At 39.8% G+C, this 25,069-nt stretch overlaps 1 protein-coding gene across 6 annotated transcripts in view; it reads left to right on the top strand.

Annotated features, from left to right (window-relative positions):
• The window catches only part of LOC126183749 (homeobox protein extradenticle), a 352,888-nt gene that overhangs the window by 274,293 nt on the left and 53,526 nt on the right, over positions 1-25,069 (top strand). For all 6 annotated transcript variants that reach the window (XM_049925967.1, XM_049925966.1, XM_049925970.1 and 3 more), the window contains exons 5-7: positions 15,732-15,867; positions 16,009-16,105; positions 18,887-19,035. In XM_049925967.1, the coding sequence (XP_049781924.1) occupies positions 15,732-15,867; positions 16,009-16,105; positions 18,887-19,035 (382 nt within the window). The remainder of the gene's footprint in view (positions 1-15,731; positions 15,868-16,008; positions 16,106-18,886; positions 19,036-25,069) is intronic.

Genomic DNA, 25,069 nt, shown 5'->3' with positions numbered 1-25,069 from the left:
TGCGGTTGTTGTCTTGTTGCTGCCGCTGCCACCAACGCTAATGTTCCTTCGCATCTCTAATGCACCAGTCTCATTTTGAAATGTTTGTTGCAGCAGTTGTTTCCCACAACGCAGTGATTCAGCCAGCTGCAAGACTAGGGTCTGCTAAAGATTTCCCCTATCTCATACACTTCCCAGTCTCTTAGCTTTTGAAGTCACCAATGCAACACATAGAGATACGTATTAATTCTCTTGGCTAATATTTAGCATCTTTCGAAAATTGCACTACCCGTTCTTTTTTTTTCAATTTAGTTATATCTGTTTCTTCAAAACTATATGTATATGTTTCGAAAACATAGTTTAGTGACTTTAATCATTGCCACTATCAATAATAATTTCCACCGCATTTATATCATACATGCATCAACCGTTCATCCAAGCTGCTTATCAAATTTCTGGGTGGGTTTTTAGAAACCAAGACTTCTTAATGTCTGAGAAACAATTCTGGATGCAGAGCGCATCGGGCAATACCAAATTAAATCCTACACAAATTACATAAAAGTAGACACTCTAGCGAGAGCCACTGAATAAAGTTACAATGACGTAATTCAGCAGCCTGAGAACTTCTCTCGTAAAAAAAGTACAAAAATAATCCAGGTGCATGAGTGACCAATATTTCATTAATATCAAGTTTCTGTGAATTTATTATGAAGGAAGAATCTTGCATGCCACAAGTTTTACATTACGAGTATTTAGATGTTCAGATTTTTGAACAAAATAAAAAATTAACTGCCGTATTAAAACAATAAGAAAAATTTGTTTAAATAACTGCCATTACGTGTAAGACGGAAAGCCTTTTTTGCGGCTACTCCAGTTCGCTGTATGACCTATACTTCATTTCACTGGAATGTTTTTTTAATGAGAGTCTTTGTCGTCGTCTAAATTTCGTTATATGAATTGAATTCTCGGTTGTGTAATCATCTTCAAATCAGTAACTCATATCTGAGGTCGATAAATCGAACGGATGCAATAACGCTCTACCAGACGCTAGCCACCGAACCAAGTTGCGAACTGGTTAAGGCTCTTGACTCTTTATTACGGATAAGTTATCCATGCAACAATCCTAATTTGAAATTTCCACAGCGTCTCTAAACTCACTTCAAATGAATGTTAGGATGGCTCTCTCAAAAATGCCTTGGCGCTCCGTCTCCAAATGATACTGTCTCGAAGACGCGTTGAATTGTGACAAACTTACCTACTTACTTACGTACGTAATTTTCCTTCTACACGGTTGCATCGCAACCTGTTCGTGTCTGAAATATACTTCATACGAGTGTGGCCGATAAGGAAAGTCGACGATATACAGTCCTAATCATCTGCCTTCGCTCCAACAACCTGATTCAAATGCCATAGCCCTCCAAAATGTGTCCGCAGCTCGTGGTCGTGCGGTAGCGTTCTCGCTTCCCGCGCCCGGGTTCCCGGGTTCGATTCCAGGCGGGGTCAGGGATTTTCTCTGCCTCGTGATGACTGGGTGTTGTGTGATGTCCTTAGGTTAGTTAGGTTTAAGTAGTTCTAAGTTCTAGGGGACTTATGACCATAGATGTTGAGTCACATAGTGCTCAGAGCCATTTGAATCCTCCAAAATGTGCCATAGCGTTCAGGCACGATACATCACTCTATTTGTCCGGCAACACTGATGATTTCTTTGGTTATATGCGGCATTAGGAAATTACCTTTAGTCCTTGGATTCACCACCTTCACCTTTCTCCATCTCCACCATCACCACAACCTCCACCATACCTTTCCCCGCTCAAGTTTGGTTTGAAAACTGCAGTGCTTTACAAGGCATGGTCCTTTCGGAGCTTCCTTGTTTTCCTCCAACCTCTGAACTGACTTACCAAGTTGGTAGTAGCCGGCCCTACTGTCAGACGTGGACTCCGTGCCGCAGTGCATCTCGGTATTTTTCACTTATTTTAATCACTGCCCGAGGTGAAAGAAGCGATAAATGACAGAAAAATTCCTTGCACTGACAGAGAAGTGAACCCTGGAATTTTGGTTTTATAGTCGAAACCTTCTTAACTACCAATCCACTCTTACCGGACTAAATTACTCAAATAATAAAAATCTAGTATGATTACGTATTTCCTCTGCTTGTGATTACGATTTTTTCATGTTTCGTTGTTTTGTCTGACACCTTAGATGGCTGCCTAGACTATGTGATTGAGTCGAGGGATTTTTAATCTATAAGACGCACTACGTTGCATTGGACGGAATGTTCAGCAACAATGAACGTAAAATCGACGCGACCGCGGGAAGTGCAGTACACTGCCTGGGGAAAAAAAAAGCCACCCAGTAGACATGATCCGACGTCAATGTACATTCGTACTCGTACACACAATCTGTTGATACACTACGTGATCAAAAGTATCTGGACACCCCTAAAACCACATGTTTTTCATATTAGGTGCATTGTGCTGCCAGGTACTCCATATCAGCGACCGCAATAGTCATTAGAAATCGTGAGAGAGCAGAATGGGGCATTCCGTGGAACTCACGGACTTCGAACGTGGTCAGGTGATTGGGTGTCACTTGTCACACGTCTGTACGTGACATTTCCACACACCTAATCATCACTAGGTCCACTGTTTCCAATGTGATAGTGAAGTGGAAACGTGAAGGGACACGTACAGCACAAAAACGTACAGGCCGACCTCGTCTGTTGACTGACAGAGACCGCTGACAGTTGAAGAGGATCGTAAAGTGTAATAGGCAGACATCTATCCAGGCCATTACACACGAATTCCAAACTGCATCGGGATCCACTGCAAGTACTACGACAGTTAGGCGGGAGGTGAGAAAACTTCGATTTCATGTTCGAGCGGCTGCTCATAACCACACATCACGCCGGTAAATGCCAAACGACGCCTCGCTTGGTGTAAGGAGCGTAAACATTGGACGACTGAACAGTGGAAAAACGTTGTGTGGAGTGACGAATCACGGTGCAGGGTGTGGGTATGGCGAATGCCCGGTGAACGTCATTTGCCACCGTGTGTAGTGACAACAGTAAAATTCGGAGGCGGTGGTGTTATGGTGTGGTCATGTTTTTCATGGAGGGGGCTTGCGCCCCTTGTTCTTTTGCGTGGCACTATCACAGCACAGGCCTACATCGATGTTTTAAGCACCTTCTTGCTTCCCACTGTTGAAGAGCAATTCGGATTGGCGATTGCATCTTTCAACACGATCGTTCACCTGTTCATAATGCACGGCCTGTGGCGGAGTGGTAGCACAATAACATCCCTGTAATGGACTGGCCTGCACAGAGTCCTGACCTGAATCCTATAGAACATCTATGGGGTGTTTTAGAACGCCGACTTCGTGCCAGGCCTCAGCGACTGACATCGATATCTCTCCTCAGTGCAGTACTCAATGAAAGAATGGGCTTCCATTCCCCAAGAAACCTTCCAACACCGGATTGAACGTATGCCTGCGAGAGTGGAAGTTGTCTTCAAGGCTAAGGGTGGGCCAAACACCATACTGAATTCCGGTATTAGCGATGGAGGACGCCACGAACTTCCAAGTCATTTTCAGCCTGGTGTGCGGATACTTTTGATACTTAGCAATCATATACAACCGCTCGCTCACCGATAGATCTGTACCTGCAGATTCGAAAATTGCGCAGCTCTCACCAGTGTTTAAGAAGGGTAGCAGGAGTAATCCTTCTAACTACAAAAATGGTTCAAATGGCTCTGAGCACTATGGGACTTAACTTCTGAGGTCATCAGTCCCCTAGAACTTAGAACTACTTAAACCTAACTAACCTAAGGACATTACATACATCCATGCCCGAGGCAGGATTCGAACCTGCGACCGTAGCGCATCGAACTACAGACCTATATCATTGACGTCGGTTTGCAGTAGGGTTTCGGAGCATATACTGTATTCAAACATTATGAATCACCTCGAAGGGAACGATCTATTGATACATAATCAGCATGGCTTCAGAAAACATCGTTCTTGTGCAACGCAGCTAGCTCTTTATTCGCACGAAGTAATGGCCGCTATCGACAGGGGATCTCAAGCTGATTCCGTATTTCTAGATTTCCGGAAAGCTTTTGACACCGTTCCTCACAAGCGACTGCTAATCAAGCTGCGGGCATATGGAGTATCGTCTCAGTTGTGCGACTGGATACGTGATTTCCTGTCAGGAAGGTCGCAGTTCGTAGTAATAGACGGCAAATCATAGAGTAAAACTAAAGTGATATCAGGTGTTCCCCAGGGAAGCGTCCTGGGACCTCTGCTGTTCCTGATCTATATAAATGACCTGGGTGACAATCTGAGCAGTTCTCTTAGGTTGTTCGAAGATGATGCTGTAATTTACCGTCTAGTTAGGTCATCCGAAGACCAGTATCAGTTGCAAAGCGATTTAGAAAAGATTGCTGTATGGTGTGACAAGTGGCAGTTGACGCTAAATAATGAAAAGTGTGAGGTGATCCACATGAGTTCCAAAAGAAATCCGTTGGAATTCGATTACTCGATAAATATTACGATTCTCAAGGCTGTCAATTCAACTCAGTGCATGGGTGTTAAAATTACGAACAACTTCAGTTGGAAAGACCACATAGATAATATTGTGGGGAAGGCGAGCCAAAGGTTGCGTTTCATTGGCAGGACGCTTAGAAGATGTAACAAGTCCACTAAAGAGACAGCTTACACTACACTCGTTCGTCCTCTGTTAGAATATTGCTGCGCGGTGTGGGATCCTTACCAGGTGGGATTGACGGAGGACATCGAAAGGGTGCAAAAAAGGGCAGCTCGTTTTGTATTATCACGTAATAGGGGAGAGAGTGTGGCAGATATGATACGCGAGTTGGGATGGAAGTCATTAAAGCAAAGACGCTTTTCGTCGCGGCGAGATCTATTTACGAAATTTCAGTCACCAACTTTCTCTTTCGAATGCGAAAATATTTTGTTGAGCCCAACCTACATAGGTAGGAATGATCATCAAAATAAAATAAGAGAAATCAGAGCTCGAACAGAAAGGTTTAGGTGTTCGTTTTTCCCGCGCGCTGTTCGGGAGTGGAATGGTAGAGAGATAGTATGATTGTGTTTCGGTGAACCCTCTGCCATGCACTTAAATGTGAATTGCAGAGTAATCATGTAGATGTAGATGTAGAATCATAACCACGTAGAGACACACTCGAGCTGCCCGGGAGAATACCTCGTTTCGCGCAGTCATTTCTCATCAGACTTCACATAAACATTGTAATAGTAAAAGAACGGTATCGCGATTCCGTATGATATGTTGTGTTGAAGAAAATAATTAGGGACAGTTTCGGACTTGAGCAGACTCATGGAAGCACGTCTCACTTTTTTTTTCTTCTAATGTTGGAGTTAATTCAATGCCTTGCAAAAGGTATGCTTATTTGTAACAGTCTAATAACTGTCGGCTGAGGTTTTCTTAGGTGTATTTTGCTGTTAGTAGTTGAGTTTTACATATAATGTAACATCACAGCTCGTAAAATGCCAACGCTAATGCTGCTTAGAACAGCTCGCGCCGGTTGGTGTTAGGAAAATACGGCGGCAGAGTCTCGCCTCTGCTGCATTCCGTTCGTGACGGCTGCTGGTGAGATGTCGTCGTTGACCAACTGTTGCCTTACCTTCGTAGAAAGGCAAACAGGTTTTCAACCGTATGTTCGGTTTCTGTTCAGTCGGAGTGGTGGAGCTATACGACCACAGAAGAAAGCAAGTACTACTATTTATCGTGGCTTTCATAAATCAAAACGGCACGCTGGAGACACATCGGGCTCGTTTGATCGTTAATGAGATCTAACTTCAGTCTGTTGATTATATATACTTCTAAATACATACCTAGCAAACCACTAAGAAGTGCATGGCAGAATGTACTAGTATGGTACCACATGCTAGGGTTTCTTCCCATTCCAATCGGTTGTGGTGCTCTTACGGAATGACTGCGTCAGTGCTTATGTGCGCGTCGTATTCATTTTAAACCTGTCTTCGCGGTTCTAGGCGCTTCAGTCCGGAACCGTTCGACCACTATGTCGCAGGTTCGAATCCTGCCTGGAGCATGGCCGTGTGTGTTGTCCTTAGGTTAGTTAGATTTAAGTAGTTCTAAGTTCTAGGGGGACTGATGACCTCAGATGTTAAGTCCCATAGTGCTCAGAGCCATTGGAATCATTTGAAGACTGCCTTCACTGTCCAACGCGAGCGACGCGCATGGGGATGAAGAATATATCTAGATTCCTGGCTTAATACAAGTTCTTGCAACTTTGTAAGTGTGCTTTCGCGGCATAATTGGCGTCTACCTTACGTCGTTGCCGCCCCCAGGTTTTTCAGCATTCCCGTGACACATTCATGTGAGTCAAGTAAACCTGTGACTATTCGTGCCGCCTTTCTTTGTATACGTTCAATGTACCCTGTTAGTCCTTTCTGGTATGAGTACCACAAACTTGAGCAATAATCTGTAAATTTTCATTTGACTGCCCCTTATAACAGGGGACGCACAAGTGATTTTTGAGCAGTGTCGTTTCTTCATTGACTGCATTTTCCCAGTATCCTGCCAATGAACCGAAGGCTCGCACCTGACTTACCAAGGCCTGAGCCTATTTCATATCCCCACAAACTGTTACACCTAGGAATTTGTACAAGTTGTTTTCAGCTTTCTCTGTCGCTTTCATTGAGTCGAAACCGCCGTCTGAATAATTCCATACTCGAAAGGAAGGCCACCCGCTTGGCATCCTTCGTATCATTTAACCGATTTGCGTTTCGGAACACACAGATGGTGATCGCGAATTTTAACACTTCCGTTAATATATAGTTAGAGTAATCTTAGGGGTCAAGTGGAAATATTAAATTGGGAAAAATTCTGCAAATTAACATTCTCCGTCTTCTTATCATTTTCGTAAACTTACTTTCAGACCTAAACTGCGAGTTTCGGTTACAAATGTGATTTTACAGTGAATGCACGATTTGTTTAACATCTTCAACGAGGCTCCGTTTAGATACGAAAATGTGGTTTAAAGATTGTAAGACTTTTTGAAAAATAAGTGACATTTTACTCAGGGGATTTAATGCAAAGGTAAACATGATCTGCAAGAGAGACTAATTTTTATCTTGATTATCAGATTTTATTTCTACGCTCTACAATAAGTAGCTAGAACACTGACCTCTCCTCCGCCTTGGGAGTGAGCATGCCTTGCGCAAATGAACGCTGAAAGGCTAGATGCAGAAGATACATGTCAGGCGGTGGGATTGCAGTGGAATCATTCTGCAGAGTTCGTGTGCAAAAAATGGTAAAGGAAGATGCTGTAAGCAACTTCGGCAAATGACAGATAGTGCTGGCTAAGCAGCTGGTAACTGTATTTAGCTTTGCGAAAACGACTACAGCCAGGCAGAATAGGCCCAATAAATTCGGAGTATGTTTAAAACAGTGTACTAATAGTAAATGATTAAGATTGCAGGCAGGTCACTTAGTCGTAGTTAGAGCGGAATCCTCGCTTGTACACACATCAAAAAAAAGTTTTGCATCACCCTGGTTCCCAGAACTCCTGAAGATAGACCTTGACTGTGGATATTGGATCACACACAGTTCCTTTGACTGTTCAGAGATGTCACAAAACCCGCCCAAAGATGTAAACAACCATGCATGAGCAGCACCAAGAGGGTCCAACAGCCGACCAGTTCCAGGCATTCCACTAGGAAGGAGATACACGGCTCATGTTATCTGTTGTTCAACCATGCCTAGACAGTCAATATCGCGTTTCAATCGCGTCCGCATTGTTACTTTGTGCCAGGAAGGGTTCTCAACAAAGGACGTGTCCAGGTGTCTTGGAGTGAACCAAGCGATGTTGTTCGGACATGGTGGAGATAGAGAGACAGGAACTGTCGATGATATGCCTCGCTCAGGCCGCCCAAGGGCAACTACTGCAGTGGATGACCGCTATCTACTGATTATGTGTTTGTCCCTCTGTGTCTTCCACCCTAGTGCTTTTGGGGTGGAGGTTTTAATGTACTGCAGAATAGCTGGCTTTCCCTTTTTATTCTCGTGGTTGGCCAGCCACTGTAATCTGCTTTCATGTTTTACTCTCTTCTCTTTCTAGCGTCTCTGTTTTCTTGTCCTCTTTTGTTCCTTTAGTGTTCGTTGCCTTCCCTTCATTCTTGTGGCTTTTCCTTTCTTTCCGTTTTGTGTTATGTGTTTCGTTCGTTTTATTCTCAAACTTGTGGCACTGTTTTATTAGGAACAAGGGACCGATGACCTCGTAGTTTGGTCCCTTCTCCCTCTTTTAAACAAACCAACCAACCAACCAACCAACGCTACCATGTTGAATAATGCTTTTCGTGCAGCCAGGACGTCATGTTAAGATTCACTGTGCGCAATGGGCTGTACGATGCGCAACTTCACTCCCGACGTCCATGGCAACCACAACACCATGCAGCGCGGTACAGTTGGGCCCAGCAACACACCGAATGGACCACTCAGGATTGGCATCACGTTGTCTTCACCGATGAGTGGCGCATATGCTTTCAACCACACAATCGTCGGAGACGTGTTTGGAGGTAACGCAGTTAGGCTGAACGCCTTAGGCACACTGCCCAGCGAGTGCAGCAAGGTGGAGATTCCCTGCTGTTTTCGGGTGGCATTATGTGAGGCCGACATACACCGGTGGTGGTCATGGAAGGCGGCGTAACGGTTGTACGATACATGAATGCCATCCTCCGACCAGTAGTGCAACCATATCAGCAGCATATTGGCGAGGCATTTGTCTTCATGGATGACAGTTCGTGCCCCCCATCTTGCACATCTTGTAAATGACTTCTTTCAGGATAATGACATCGCTCGACTAGAGTGACCAGCATGTTCTTCACACATGAACCGTATCGAACATTCCTGGGATAGATTGAAAAAAGCTGTTTATGGACGACGTGACCCACCAACCACTCTGAGGGATCTACGCTGAATCGCTGTTGAGGAGTGGTACCAACAGTGCATTGATGAACTTGTGGATAGCTTGCCATGACGAATACAGAGGTACTGGTGTGTACAGCAGTCTGGACCACCACCTCTGAAGGTCTCACTGTATGGTGGTACAACATGCAATGTGTGGTTTTCATGAGCAATAAATAGGGCGGAAGTGATGTTTATGTTGAGCTCTTCTCCAATTTTCTGTACAGGTTCCGGAACTCTCAGAGCCGATGTGATGCAATACTTTTTTTGATGTGTGTATATTTGTTGATTTTAAAGCAGCTTAAGGCATCATAAAAATAAATAAGCTTATTGAAACAACGAAAGAACTCGACATACCTAATAAGTCAATGGAAACAGTAATGTCAACAGTACGGATACAAGCAAATTTAACACCAACCTTTGAGACTAACTGTGGACTGACACAAGGGATTGTGCTCTCATGTGTGCTTTTTAATATAGCAACAGAGAAAGTAATAAGATCGGCTCAGATCAACATAACAGGCACAATATTCTATAAAGTGGAGCAGGTTCTGGCCTCTGCAGGTGATGTGGATGTTATTGCAGAAACAGTACTAGCCGCTAAGTAAACAGACAGGTCTGTACTGACAGCAACAGTAGAAACTGAACTGGAAGTAAACATCAACAAAACCAAAACCTGACAGCTATGTTGATTTACCACCACTGTCCGGGCATCTCCAGACACGTCTTGCGGGTTATCGAGGCTCATTTTGAAGTGGGACTCATCACTGAAGACGGTTCTTCTCCAGTCAGTGGAATTCCAGGCCCCAGTAAGCAGCGAAGACGTGTCTGTAGACACCCCAAACAGTGGTGGTATACCGACATGACCGTCGCCCACCAGACGGCCCGACAGCCATGGGTGATGGTCTGGGCTGCCACTTCATTTCATAGCAGGACCCCTCTGGTTGCCATCCGCAGCACCCTTACAGCACAACTGTACGTCAAAAATGTTCTACGCTCCGTTTTATTGCCCTTTATGACAAGCCATCTTGGGCTTTCATTTCAGCAAGACAGTGCCCGTCTGCACACGATGAGAACTTATACAGCTTGTCTTCGTGCTTGCCAAGCCCTACCTTGACCAGCAAGGTCGGCAGACCTCTCTGCAGTTGAGAATGTCTGGGGCATTCTGAGCAGGGCCCTCCAACCAGCTAGGGATTTTGACTATCTAACATGTCAATTGGAAAGAATTTGGCACGATATCCCCAAGTAGTACATCTGACAACTATCAGTCAATACCAAGCCGAATAACTACTTGTATAACGGCTGAGGTGGACCAATGTGTTACTGACTTGAGTTACAATGTATGATGTTAGAAGTTGACCATGCGCAAATGGGATGTGTTAGTGTATTTGTATATTTGGTAACACCAATAGCAGGACAGAATAGTATTAATGTGGAAATAAAGCGATGCATTCACTTTAATAAATGTTGTCATTGGTTGGCCCCACAAGTCCAGAAATCTGTCCAGGAGAACAAAGTGTCAACTGTATAAAATATTAATACGTCTAGTGTTGACATTTGCCTCAGAAACCTGGATATTGACACAATAATGTGAACAGCTAATATAGAGATTTTCCTGTTCCCTCCACATATGGAGTGTGGGAAGAATGACTGTTTAAGTGCCTCTGTGCATGCTGTGATCTAATCTTATTCATGCAGTCACTATGGGAGTGATGTAGCGGGCTTTAGTATAATATATTCCTAGAGTCATCATTTAAAGCTGACTCTCAAAACATTGTAAGTAGGCTTTCTCACAATAGTTTATGTCTATTTTCAAGAGTCTGCCAGTTCAGTTTCTTCAGCATCTCTGTGACACTCTCCCACTGATCAAACAAACTGTGACCATTTGTGCTGCCCATCTCTGTATACGTTCATTACCCTCTGTTAGATCTGTTTGGTATGAGTCCCACACACTTAGGCAATATTCTGGGATGGGTCACATGAATGATTTGTAAGTGATCTCCTTTGTAGACTGATTGCATATCCCCAGTATTCTACCAGTGAAATGAAGTCTACCACCTGCTTTACCCATGACTGTGTCTTTGTGCTCATTCCATTTCATACCCCTACAAAGTGTTACACCCAGGTGTTTGCATGAATTAACTGATACCAGTTGTGACTCATTGGTATTATAGTCATAGGTTACTAAGTTTTTTTTTTCATTTTTGGAAGTGCATAATTTTACATTTCTGAACATTTAAAGCAAGTTGCCTATCTTTGCACCACTATGAAATATTATCAAGATCTGACTGAATATGTATGCAGCTTCTATCAGATAGTACTTCATTATAGATAACTGCACCATCTGCATCTGAGGTTACTATTAATATTATCTGCTTGGTAATTAATATATAACATGAACAGCAAGTGTCCCAACACATTTCCCTGGGACACACCTGAAGTTACTTCTACATCTGTTGTTGACTCTCCATCGAAGCAGCCTCCCTACCAAAAACTTCTCAATCTGGTCACCAGTTTCACTTGATACCCCATCCAATCATACTTTTGACAATAAGCATAGGTGTGGAACTGAGTCAAATGCTTTTCAGATATCAAGAAATACTGCATCTACCTGACTGCCTTGATCCAAAGCTTCCAGTACATTATGTGAGAAAAGTGCGAGTTGGGTTTCACAGATCAGGGTCTTCAGAATCTGTGCTGGCTGGAATGGAGGAGGTCATTCTGTTCAAGACACCTCCAACAAACTGATGTCAAAAATATTGGACAGTACTTTGATGGATCACTTCTAGTACCCTGTGACCTGTACTTTCTCCCATGATTTGTTCAATGCCTCTTCATGGAAGCTAGCTCTAAATGTAATATATGAAATGGAACAAGCAATTGACGATTGTGGTAGGGAAGGCGAATGGTCAACTTCAGGTTATTGGGAAAATTTTGGGGAAGTGTGGTTCATCTGTAAAGGAGAGCACGTATAGGCTGCTAGTGCAACTTACTCTTGAGTACTGCTAAAGTGTTTGGGATCCATGCCAGGTTGGATTGAAGGGAGATGTCAAACCAGTTCAAAGGCAGGCTCATAGATTTGTTACTGGTAGGTTCAGACAACATGCAGGTGTTGTGGAAATGTTTTGGGAACTCAAATGGGAATCACTGGAGGAAAGACTATGTTTTTTTTAGGAATACTATTGGAAAAAATTTAGAGAATTGGCATTTGAAGCTGATTGCAGAATGATTCTACTGGTGCCAACAGACATTTTGCTTTAGATTAGATTAGATTTACTTTCATTCCAATTGATCCGTAGTGAGGAGGTCTTCCAGGATGTAGAACATGTTAGAAAAATAATAATACATGACAAATATTTACAACTAAAAAAATAAGCTAATGTACCTTCCACAGATCCTAAGTGGAATAATCATATGAAGGATCATTTTGCAACACTCATTTACTAAGATCACATTAATGCACTGCATTTAAAATTAAAAATAATGTTTTTTTATTTATAAGGTAATAAACATATGATAGAACTACTACAATACTTATTTACAATGAACACATTACTGCACTGAAATGGTGCAGAAGTTAGATTGTATTTTTTATATCCCCCCCCCCCCCCCCACACACACACACAAAAATCAGTTGGTTCTACTGAGAAATTCATCAATGGAGTAGATGGAGCTGGTGACCACTAAATCCTTTAGGCTTCTCTTAAACTGAATTTCATTGGTTGTTAAGCTTTTTATGGCTGCTGGCAAGTCATTGAAAATATGTGTTCCTGAATAATGCACACCTTTTTCGACAAGAGTAAGTGACTTTAAATATTATTTCTAGTACTGATTCCACAAACTGAGCTGTTGGTTTGAAAAAGTGATATATTTCTAACGACAAATAAATATATTGGGAAGCAATAGATAGTATCCCCAGTTCCCAAAACAGGCCTCTGCAGAATGTTCTTGAATTCACACCACATATAACCTTTATTGCAAGTTCTTTTTTGCTCAGAAAAATTTAGCTTGGCTTGATAAATTACCCCAAAAAATAATCCCATAGGACATTATGGAGTGAAAGTAAGTGTAGTATGCCAGCTTTTTCATTTTTATATTCCCTATGTGTGACAGAATTCGCATTGCAAATAGAGGTTTGTTGAGATGCTTCAGCAATTCTGTGGTGTGATCCTCCCAGTTGAATTCATTATCAAGCTGTAATCCCAAGAATTTAATGCTGTCCACTTCTCCTATCTGCTTGTCATCATATGTTAGGAATATACTCATGGGACACCCTTTACTACAAGTTCTGAACTGCATGCAAGTTGTTTCTTCAGAATTTAGTGACAAAGAATTGGCTAGGAACCAGTGATTAATGTCCACAAATATTTTATTAGCTGAGCTTTCTAAGACTACACTTGATTTGCAATTTATTTCAATGTTTGTATCATCGGCAAACAAAACAAACTTGGAATCTGGTAATGTTACTGATGAAAGGTCATTGATATACACAAGAAAAATTAAGGGCCCTAAGATGAAACCTTGTGGGATCCCATGTGTAATTAGTTCCCAGTTGGATGATGCCTGATAGCTTAATACATGTCTCTTTCCTAATAACAACCTTTGGTTTCTGCCAGAGATATAAGATTTGAACCATTTTGCATCATTTCCTGTTACACCATAATATTCTAATTTACTTAAAAGGATATTGTGATTTACACAGTCAAATGCCTTTGGCAGATCACAAAATATACCAGTTGCCTGCAATTTTTTTTGTCTAATGAATTAAGTACATTTTCAGAAATCCAAACTGCGACATTGACAGTATGTTATTTGTGATAAGATGGTTATAAAGCTGATTGTATATTACCTTTTCTAAAATTTTTGAGAATACTGGCAAAAGTGAAATTGGATGGAAATTTGATGCTATTTCTTTATCTCCCTTCTTAAACAGTGGCCTAACTTCAGCATATTTGAACAATTCAGGAAATATTCCACTGATAAATGACTGGTTACACAGATAGCTTAATACGTTACTTAACTCGGAATCACATTTTTAAATTAACTTTGCTTATATTTCATCATACCCACTAGATGTTTTTGATTTTAAAGATTTTATGATGGACATTACTTCATATTATGGAAGTTGCTTGAAATGCCTAGTCTGAGGTATCCCATGGCAGCATCTACAGAACCTGACAACCCCATCTTTTCAGTAACACTTATAAAATGTTTGTTAAAAAGTTCTGCAACACTGTACACATCTGTCACCAATGTATCATTTTCTCTTAATGCTGTTTCCCCTTCTTCATGTTTGGTTCTACGGGTCTCCTCCTTCACTATATCCCATATTGCCTTTATTTTGTCATCTGATATGACTATCTTTTCCTTGTAATGTGTTTGCTTTGATGTCCATATTACAGTCTTTAATATTTTGCAATATTTCTCGTAATGTGCTATAGTACCAACATCAGAACTGTTTTGGATTGACAGATATAGTTTTCTTTTTGTTTTACAAGATACCTCTATTTCTTGAGTAATCCATGGCTTCTTTGTAGACTTTGCTCTAACCTTGGTTAGTTTTGGGGGGAAACAGTGTTCAAATAAGGTAAGCACTTTATTAGCAAAAGTGTTATATTTTCCATTCATGCCATGAGCACTGTAAACATCACTCCAGTGAATGTCTCTGAGGAGTGCCCTGAAATAATCAATTTTTGGCTTATTGCTTACCCTCTTGAGTTCAGATTTAACAGATTTTATATCCTGTTCAGCGTTAACATTTAACAGTAGGAACTGCATGTCATGGTCTGAGAGGCCATTGACTATTGGTTTTGTAATATAAATCTGTTCATTGGACTTTGGTATAAAGATATTATCAATGGCTGTTTGTGAGCAATTGGCTACCCTAGTTGGGAACCTTACAGTGGGAATTAAGTTGAATGATAGTGTTACTAACTCAAATAAGTTCTTATTGGGAGAGTCTTTAAAGGAAATCTATATTGAAGTCACCAGCAACCACTATTTCTTTGTTTTTGATTGTTGAATGGGCCAGTACAGCTTCAAGGTGGTTAATGAGCAGATTAAAGTTACCTGCAGGTGCTTGATCTACACTTAATATTATGAATGATTTTTATGAAATTATACTTCTGTTGCACACACTTCCATATGCTGTTTTAGGCAAAATTTATGAATGTCTATGTTCTTAAATTTATGACAGTTCCTGATGAATGCGTATCTTCATAAGGACCATGAAGATAAGATATGAAAAATTTGGTCTCGTACAGAGGCATACAGACAGTTGTTTTTCCCTCACTCTGTTTGCGAGTGTAACAGGAAACAAAATGAATAGTGATGGTACAGGGTACCCTCTGCCAAGCACTGTATGATGACTTGCAGAATATGTATGTGGATGTAGAAAGTTAAAATTCTTGGCCCCCATTCCTGTACCCACACCACACATAAAACTGTGAATAAAAAGATATACATGTTTAAAATAGTAAAAATGAGAAATTACAAATGATTTATGTTGCTGCTTGAGTGCTTAAAACAATTTTGCTTGTTGTTATTACCATTGAGCAGAACTAGTTTTTGTGGTGAAAAATTTGAGAGTGATAGAAATGAGTATTGTTTTTATAAGTTGGTGAACCCACCAATTCATAGATTTGTACACCAATAGCTGTGGATGCTTGGTCAGCTGAAAATGGATACGTCATGTGTTAACATTGTTGAAATGCTGGATGGGAATTACAGTGTATTTACATTTGTATTTACAATAATTTTAAAATTGCACAACTTGTGTCTGTTTATGTAGGAGGAAGAGAAGAAACTTTAGCAAACAGGCTTCTGAAATCCTGAATGAGTATTTTTATTCACACTTAAGCAATCCTTACCCATCTGAAGAGGCAAAGGAAGAGCTTGCAAGGAAATGTGGAATAACAGTTTCACAGGTAACTTTTATGAGATTTTTTAATTGGGTTTTAAGTGGTAGTTACTATGTCACAGACTTAAATTCTTTACAATTCATCTCATTTTAAAATGTAATTATTACACATGAGCATTTTATTATGTGTTTCATTCCCACATTTCAGGTATCCAACTGGTTTGGAAACAAGAGAATTCGCTACAAGAAAAACATTGGAAAAGCACAAGAGGAAGCCAATTTATATGCAGCAAAGAAAGCTGCTGGTAAGACAGGCTGATATTTTGTAAAATAAGAAAAGATATCAAGATCATCTTCAACATCAAAAACTGAAAGAAAGTGTCCTTCCCAGTAGTTATCTTGGAAATTTGTGTTTGCTGTGTAATTACCATAATTATGTAAATATCCTCCCACTCAGCTGTAAAATAATATCAACACACTAATTCTTTGTCAGTTAATCCATCACATGTCAAAGTTTCAATTTGTAATGCCAAATATGTTACAGTATGTTGTCTTTCCGTCTTCGTAAAATTCAGTCAAATAGCACCCAGATGCTGGATCATTTCCAACAGTAAATGGCATATTAAGCACAAAACCTTCATTTATGTAGCCTTCCTTTGTGTGTCCTTGAAATCTCTGGAGTCGTCCATGGATTCATTTCATGCCAATAGCAGTGTAAATGGTATTCAGTTTCGTATAGTGCTAATATGACCTCATTTTGTCAAAACATTGAACTTTATTGTGCTGGTTTACGACCATATTTACAACAGTTGAATATTGCTGATATCATCTACCAAGTATGTTTCCATGTATAATCCATCTAAGAGCTAACTGTCAGTTGGCCCAAAACACATTCTTTTGACTTTCATTACATGTGGCTTTCACATTTCCAGTAGCAAGAATTTTTTGTGTAGAAATAAGTTAAATGGTGCAACATAATTCCTTCAGGTTCACACTTCATGCTTAATCTCAATCCAAAGCAATATTAAATGTGAAAGGATCATTCTACTATGTAATTCCTTTACTTTCCCCTTACATGTATTTAATTTTGACTTATTGATTCCACAAATATGCAGATATTATGATTCATGGAGGTTGTTAAAGGTTTTTCAACGATTTGAGGTCTTACCTCTTGCAAGATGTGTGCATAGTAACACTATATCAAAAGATTTTACTAGAGATACTATTAGAGATAGTACTACAGAATCGTGTAGCACTGCTGTAGCTCAAACAGGTTCTTCAATCTCTCTGCTGAATGTCATAAGAGCAGTGTCTCAGAATCATGACACTGGGATTCAAACAAACCAGCTCCACTTTAAAGGGCTGGCCTTTCATTGGTTTTTGACCCCTTTTTTTATTCTACTGCCAAGAAATCTGCTGCCAAAGAGGGAAAAATTCTGCTTGCTAGATTCTGACTGATTTTGACCATATCTCTGTTGATACAGTGTCTCTGTTGATCTATTATGGATGTAGGAGTTGCAGTTAAGTCTTTGAAGGAAGCACTTGAACTATGAATTCACGACATCCAGAAACATGTGGCCACAGTATGCCAATATTGATTGTTTTTCAGAGGTGCATATGGAGCCTGAAGATAGCATAGTGAATTGCCGAAACTTGTAGTGAAAATAAAATAAAATCTCAATTGCTTGGCTGTTTGGAAAATTTCATTGTTAAAAAAAATGTTAAAAAATTTTGACTATATTGTTAAACTACTAGTGTCTCACCTAATTCACTAAAACAGTTTTTTCTGTTTCACAATGCTATACATGGTTGATGTTCATTAATGCATCGAACTATTTTCTGAACAGTATTTAGTGTATTGCCTACTTTGCTATGTATCATATCATGACTAAGTTGCTTTATTCATTTTCAAAGATTTTTTTATTCTTGAAGTTTATTAGGTATGAAATTACGTATAATACTTTTTAAAATTCTAAATAAAAATATCATCTTGATATGTTCCTCCATTAATATTAATGTAGTTGGAGGGATAAAAAAATCTGTTCAACAAGGGGTGGCAGGACAACGCACATACAGAAAAGGTGCTACGGGTAGAGTTCAGAAGTCGCCCAGAACCCCAGGTAAGGGGAGTCTTACTGGATGGGATGAGAAGGAATCTCATCTGGTATGTCTCACCTTACATGGGGTTCTGGGTGACTTTTCTGAATTCTACACCTTTTCCTAAACCTCTCCAGCCATTTTCCTTCACCCCTCTTCCTTCCCCCTAAACCCTTCTGCCACAAAAAGGTGCCACTAGCTCTGAAAGCTTGCATATGTAACACCTTTTCACATGTGTGTTGGTGAGTAGATCTTTTTATGTATCCAACTACATTATATTTTCAGAAATTGATTATTTCTCTTTATATTAAGATAGCTATAAAATGTCTTCTGATGAAAGGTTGGTAGATGACACTTAGAAAACATGCAGGACCAATGTAGATGCAATTATTTGACAGATTGCTTATTGTGAGTGTTCTGTATTTATGTGAGGATACTAAATCCTGATATTCATAAGCAAATTACCACAATTAAAGGAAAATGTTAGTGCAATAATACAGTACACAGATTAAATTGCTGGGCAGGAGCATGTTGTGGAGATAAAACCTATAGTTCTGGACATCTTAAATTCTTTATGACTGCCATCTATTCCATGTTATCAACAATAACCAAGCCATGTCAACTTTTGCCAATAACAGTTGCTGTACCTGTCTTCACTTGACCATTTTAGTTCAGTTTGTTGCAAACATCAATTATACTTGACTAACAATTGAAATACATACATTGTTTATGATGAAAGTTAAGTGTTTATAAGATGGTTGAAGATCAGAAAATTTAATTAGTATTATGAGGATAAACAACTTTTGTTTATATCACTATGAAGCTGGTAGCTTGAGCTAAATAACTGTCTATGATATATGTGACGATACTGATTAAGATTTTATGTGTGTAATTTTTTCTCCTGTGTCCTCAGATGATTGAGAACATCTTTGAGAGATATTCACTGATCACAGAACACTGTGTTCTATGTTACTGAATTGTTTGCTTAGGTGCCTCTCCATATACCATGGGTCCAGCACCTCAAGGGACGCCGACTCCAATGATGTCCCCTGCTCCTCCTGGCGGCCCCCAAGACAGCATGGGGTATAATATGAATATGAATGGTGGAGATTACAATTCCTCAATGTCAGGTTCACAGGTACTGCTACATGTTTGAAACATATGTCACTTGTAAGTAAGTCAGAGTTGCCCCATAAATCCCAAGTTTATTACTAAGTAAAATTTACAGTGTCTAAAAATTTTACTTTTTTTCATTCCAGAATTGTATTGATTATAAAAATTCAGATATTTTCCAAAATAACTGTCATGTTGAATGTTCATTTGTTGGATATCATGAGTAATTTTGAGTTTAGTTATGTTTACTAATACTAAGATGAGTATGATCTCAAAGAATATTGGCCAGTTGAGGATTGTTTTTTCAAAAGTTGATAAATCCAAAAAAATAAATTTTTGAGGAAACACATTGTTTAAAATCTTGTATACAAATACTATTTATATAAAGGGGATAATTTAACATGTACACTGGTTTTGTAGACACAATTCTGACTGTGCGTTTGACTTTTCTAAAAATTTCATTTTTATATCAGCATAGAGGAGCAAAGATTCTGAGTTTTTTCAAAGCCCATAAATGCCAAGATTGATCTTAAAAGTTTTGTTAATATACACATTCAGTGTTTTGCTGTATCTTTATTTGTGACTAATGTTAAAGATAAGAAAGTTACTTTATCGTTCATTTAGCGTAGAAATACAATAATGTACTGCAATATCACACATTATTATCACACTTTTCCATAAATTTTTCATAAGCAGAAGTGCAGAATAGCAATCAACACTATTGAAATACAACACAAAATACTGGCTACAACAATACTGAACTGGAAATCTACTGAGCACTTCAGTGCACTGGACTTGAGATACTTTGCTTCCCAATCTTTATTATTATATTGACAATGCCACTTTATAGTACTGAGTCGGTGAAAGAATATCTTCCTTTTTTGGTAGGGGGCCTAGTCTTTTTCCACTCTACCAAACACTCCTTCAGGAGGCATATAGCTGTGACCATGAATAGGGAAATAATGTACCAGCTTATTGAATTTTCTGTTTACTTCTATGAAGGCCATTAGTGTGCATATCATTGCTGTATTTTTATTTTGACTGATACAGGAGTCAGTAAATATATTAATTTCATCTAGACCGTTTTCTGGCTTGGATGCCTCAAGGTTTCTCAGAAAATCCAATAGATCATCCCTTTGCTCCTTCTGTTTCAAGCCAAATACAAAAACAATCATTTCCTTTGTCTGTGCTCAGGAATTAATCATGTTGTTGTTGTTGTTGTTGTTGTTGTTGTGGTCTTCAGTCTTGAGACTGGTTTGATGCAGCTCTCCATGCTACTCTATCCTGTGCAAGCTTCTTCATCTCCCAGTACCTAATGCAACCTACATCCTTCTGAATCTGCTTAGTGTATTCATCTCTTGGTCTCCCCCTACAATTTTTACCCTCCACGCTGCCCTCCAATACTAAATTGGTGATCCCTTGATGCCTCAGAACATGACCTATCAACCGATCCCTTCTTCTGATCAAGTTGTGCCACAAACTTCTCTTCTCCCCAATCCTATTCAATACTTCCTCATTAGTTATGTGATCTACCCATCTAATCTTCAGCATTCTTCTGTAGCACCACATTTCGAAAGCTTCTATTCTCTTCTTGTCCAAACTATTTACCGTCCAGGTTTCACTTCCATACATGGCTACACTCCATACAAATACTTTCAGAAATGACTTCCTGACACTTAAATCTATACTCGATGTTAACAAATTTCTCTTCTTCAGAAATGCTTTCCTTGCCATTGCCAGTCTACATTTTATATCCTCTCTACTTCGACCATCATCAGTTATTTTGCTCCCCAAATAGCAAAACTCCTTTACTACTTTAAGTGTCTCATTTCCTAATCTAATTCCCTCAGCATCACCCGACTTAATTCGACTACATTCCATTATCCTCGTTTTGCTTTTGTTGATGTCCATCTTATATCCTCCTTTCAAGACACCATCCATTCCGTTCAACTGCTCTTCCAAGTCCTTTGCTGTCTCTGACAGAATTACAATGTCATCAGCGAACCTCAAAGTTTTTATTTCTTCTCCATGGATTTTAATGCCTACTCCAAATTTTTATTTTGTTTCCTTTACTGCTTGCTCAATATACAGATTGAATAACATCAGGGAGAGGCTACAACCCTGTCTTACTCCTTTCCCAACCACTGCTTCCCTTTAATGTCCCTCGACTCTTATAACTGCCATCTGGTTTCTGTACAAATTGTAAATAGCCTTTCGCTCCCTGTATTTTATCCCTGCCAGCTTTAGAATTTGAAAGAGAGTATTCCAATCAACATTGTCAAAAGCTTTCTCTAAGTCTACAAATGCTAGAAACATAGGTTTGCCTTTCCTTAATCTTTCTTCTAAGATAAGTCGTAAGGTCAGTATTGCCTCACGTGTTCCAGTATTTCTATGGAATCCAAACTGATCTTCCCCGAGGTTGGCTTCTACTAGTTTTTCCATTCATCTGCAAAGAATTGGTGTTAGTATTTTGCAGCTGTGGCTTATTAAACTGACTGTTCGGTAATTTTCACATCTGTCAACACCTGCTTTCTTTGGGATTGGAATTATTATATTCTTCTTGAAGTCTGAGGGTATTTCGCCTGTTTCATACATCTTGCTCACCAGATGGTAGAGTTTTGTCAGGACTGGCTCTCCCAAGGCCGTCAGTAGTTCCAATGGAATGTTGTCTACTCCGGGGGCCTTGTTTCGACTCAGGTCTTTCAGTGCTCTGTCAAACTCTTCACGCAGTATCGTATCTCCCATTTCATCTTCATCTACATCCTCTTCCATTTCCATAATATTGTCCTCAAGTACATCGCCCTTGTATAGACCCTCTATATACTCCTTCCACCTTTCTGCTTTCCCTTCTTTGCTTAGAACTGGGTTTCCATTTGAGCTCTTGATGTTCATACAAGTGGTTCTCTTATCTCCAAAGGTCTCTTTAATTTTCCTGTAGGCAGTATCTATCTTACTCCTAGTGAGATAAGCCTCTACATCCTTACATTTGTCCTCTAGCCATCCCTGCTTAGCCATTTTGGACTTCCTGTCTATCTCATTTTTGAGACGTTTGTATTCCTTTTTGCCTGCTTCATTTACTGCATTTTTATATTTTCTCCTTTCATCAATTAAATTTAATATTTCTTCTGTTACCCAAGAATTTCTACTAGCCCTCGTCTTTTTACCTACTTGATCCTCTGCTGCCTCACTACTTCATCCCTCAGAGGTACACATTCTTCTTCTACTGTATTTCTTTCCCCCATTCCTGTCAATTGTTCCCTTATGCTCTCCCTGAAACTCTGTACAACCTCTGGTTCTTTCAGTTTATCCAGGTCCCATCTCCTTAAATTTCCACCTTTTTGCAGTTTCTTCAGTTTTAATCTACAGGTCATAACCAATAGATTGTGGTCAGAGTCCACATCTGCCCCTGGAAATGTCTTACAATTTAAAACCTGGTTCCTAAATCTCTGTCTTACCATTATATAATCTATCTGATACCTTTTAGTATCTCCAGGGTTCTTCCATGTATACAACCTTCTATCATGATTCTTGAACCAAGTGTTAGCTATGATTAAGTTGTGCTCTGTGCAAAATTCTACCAGGCGGCTTCCTCTTTCATTTCTTACCCCCAATCCATATTCACCTACTACGTTTCCTTCTCTCCTTTTTCCTACACTCGAATTCCAGTCACCCATGACTATTAAATTTTCGTCTCCCTTCACTATCTGAATAATTTTTTTTATTTCATCATACATTTCTTCAATTTCTTCGTCATCTGCAGAGCTGGTTGGCATATAAACTTGTACTACTGTAGTAGGTGTGGGCTTCGTATCTATCTTGGCCACAATAATGCGTTCACTATGCTGTTTGTAGTAGCTTACCTGCATTCCTATTTTCCTATTCATTATTAAAGCTACTCCTGCATTACCCCTATTTGACTTTGTGTTTATAACCCTGTAGTCACCTGACCAAAAGTCTTGTTCCTCCTGCCACCGAACTTCACTAATTCCCACTATATCTAACTTTAACCTATCCATTTCCCTTTTTAAATTTTCTAACCTACCTGCCCGATTAAGGGATCTGACATTCCACGCTCCGATCCGTAGAGCGCCAGTTTTCTTTCTCCTGATAATGACATCCTCTTGAGTAGTCCCTGCTCGGAGATCTGAATGGGGGACTATTTTACCTCCGGAATATTTTACCCAAGAGGACACCATCATCATTTAATCATACAGTAAAGCTGCATGCCTTCGGGAAAAATTACGACCGTAGTTTCCCCTTGCTTTCAGCCGTTCGCAGTACCAGCACAGCAAGGCCGATTTGGTTATTGTTACAAGGCCAGATCAGTCAATCATCCAGACTGTTGCCCCTGTAACTACTGAAAAGGCTGCTGCCCCTCTTCAGGAACCACACGTTTGTCTGGCCTCTCAACAGATACCCCTCCGTTGTGGTTGCACCTACGGTACGACTATCTGTATCACTGAGGCACGCAAGCCTCCCCACCAACAGCAAGGTCTATGGTTCATGGGGGGGGGGGGGGAAATTAATCATAATACACAAATAGTTTAACCAACTGAGTCTCGAATAGAATACCTAACCTAAGATGATCTTTGGTATTAGTTGATTCTGTTGTATATAGAAATATACTTTAACATTTGGATTTTCCTCCTTCACTATTGCACAGAACATTTTTGCTTTAAGTTTGTGCAACATGTGGTTTGTTACTGAGTCTTTTTCTCTAGATGACATTCCTTTTTTAATTTCATTAGACCAATCTTGGATGTTGAGCAAGTATCTGTATGGTGAGTTTTTAAATGACACATTAAATTAGTGATAGAAGATATGTTTGTATTTTAATAACGAGCAAGTAGGAAGACCTGATGATTCAGTTTATTTAAAAAAAAATGTTTTCACATATTGACTGTGTTCAGCTTTGATATTAAATATCCTCTTTTGGACCTTTTCCTTGAATAATGGCTCTTTCTACACCTATATGTCTTGATGTCATTCTTCATAGCTTGTATAACTTTTTTACCTTTAGTGGTATTGTGGTCTCTTGCTTGGTTTTGTGTCAGTGACTTCCCTCTTACATGAAATTTATTGACCAAATCTAATAGTCTGTTTATGGGTACCCCTGTTGTTGCTTGAAGTGTTGTGGCACATGCATGTACTACTGTCTGGCCATTTGATTTCCTTATGTTATACTTTTCGAACTAGTATTCTTCCTTTTTCCTTTTTGATTTTTTCTTGATGTCCCTGTGGTTTGGTGACATGATTAATATGTATTTTAGTAATAACTGATCCTAATCTGTTTTCTTTAAAGTACTTACATGATGATGAAAAGTTGTGATGATATCATAAGTGAGATCAGCTGCTCTGCATTCTTTTCTTCCTAAGGCTTTTGGGTTCACTGGTTTGTTTGTTAGCCCATGTGGACTTCTTGGATCATTTGTCTCAACCTGGACTTCCTGTCACTTGAGCATTCAGTTACATATATACCATTTTGTGAATCACTTGTATTGATCTCCATTTCATTGTTTATCAGCTTACTCTTTTATTGCTAACTTCTCTGTGACAAAGCTGGCTTGGACTGAGTAATAATCATGAGTTAATGTTTTTGTGTAAATCTACATCTACATCGTGACTCTGCAATTCACTCTTGAGTGCCTGGCAGAGGGTTCATCAGACCATTTTCATACTACTCTACCATTCCACTCTCGAATGGCACGTGGGAGAAAGGAGCACCTAAATCTTTCCGTTTGAGCTCTGATTTCTCTTACTTTATTATAATGATCATTTCTCCATTCGTAGGTGGGTGTCAACAAAATATTTACACATTCAGAAGGGAAAGTTGGTGACTGAAATTTCATAAATAGATCTTGCCGCAAAGAAAACCGCCTTTGTTTCAGTGACTGCAACCCCAACTCGCGTATCATATCAGTGACACTCTCACCCCTATTGTGCGATAACACGAAACGAGCTGCCCTTCTTTGTACTTTTTTGATGTCCTCCATCAGTCACACCTAGTAAGGATCGCATACCGTGCAGCAATATTCCAGCAGATGACGGACAAGTGTAAT

Source organism: Schistocerca cancellata, chromosome 4 (genome assembly GCF_023864275.1).
Source record: "Schistocerca cancellata isolate TAMUIC-IGC-003103 chromosome 4, iqSchCanc2.1, whole genome shotgun sequence".
Lineage (NCBI taxonomy): Eukaryota > Metazoa > Arthropoda > Insecta > Orthoptera > Acrididae > Schistocerca > Schistocerca cancellata.
The sequence above is the reverse complement of the archived record's forward strand: the minus strand, read 5'-3'. Positions and strand labels throughout refer to the sequence as shown.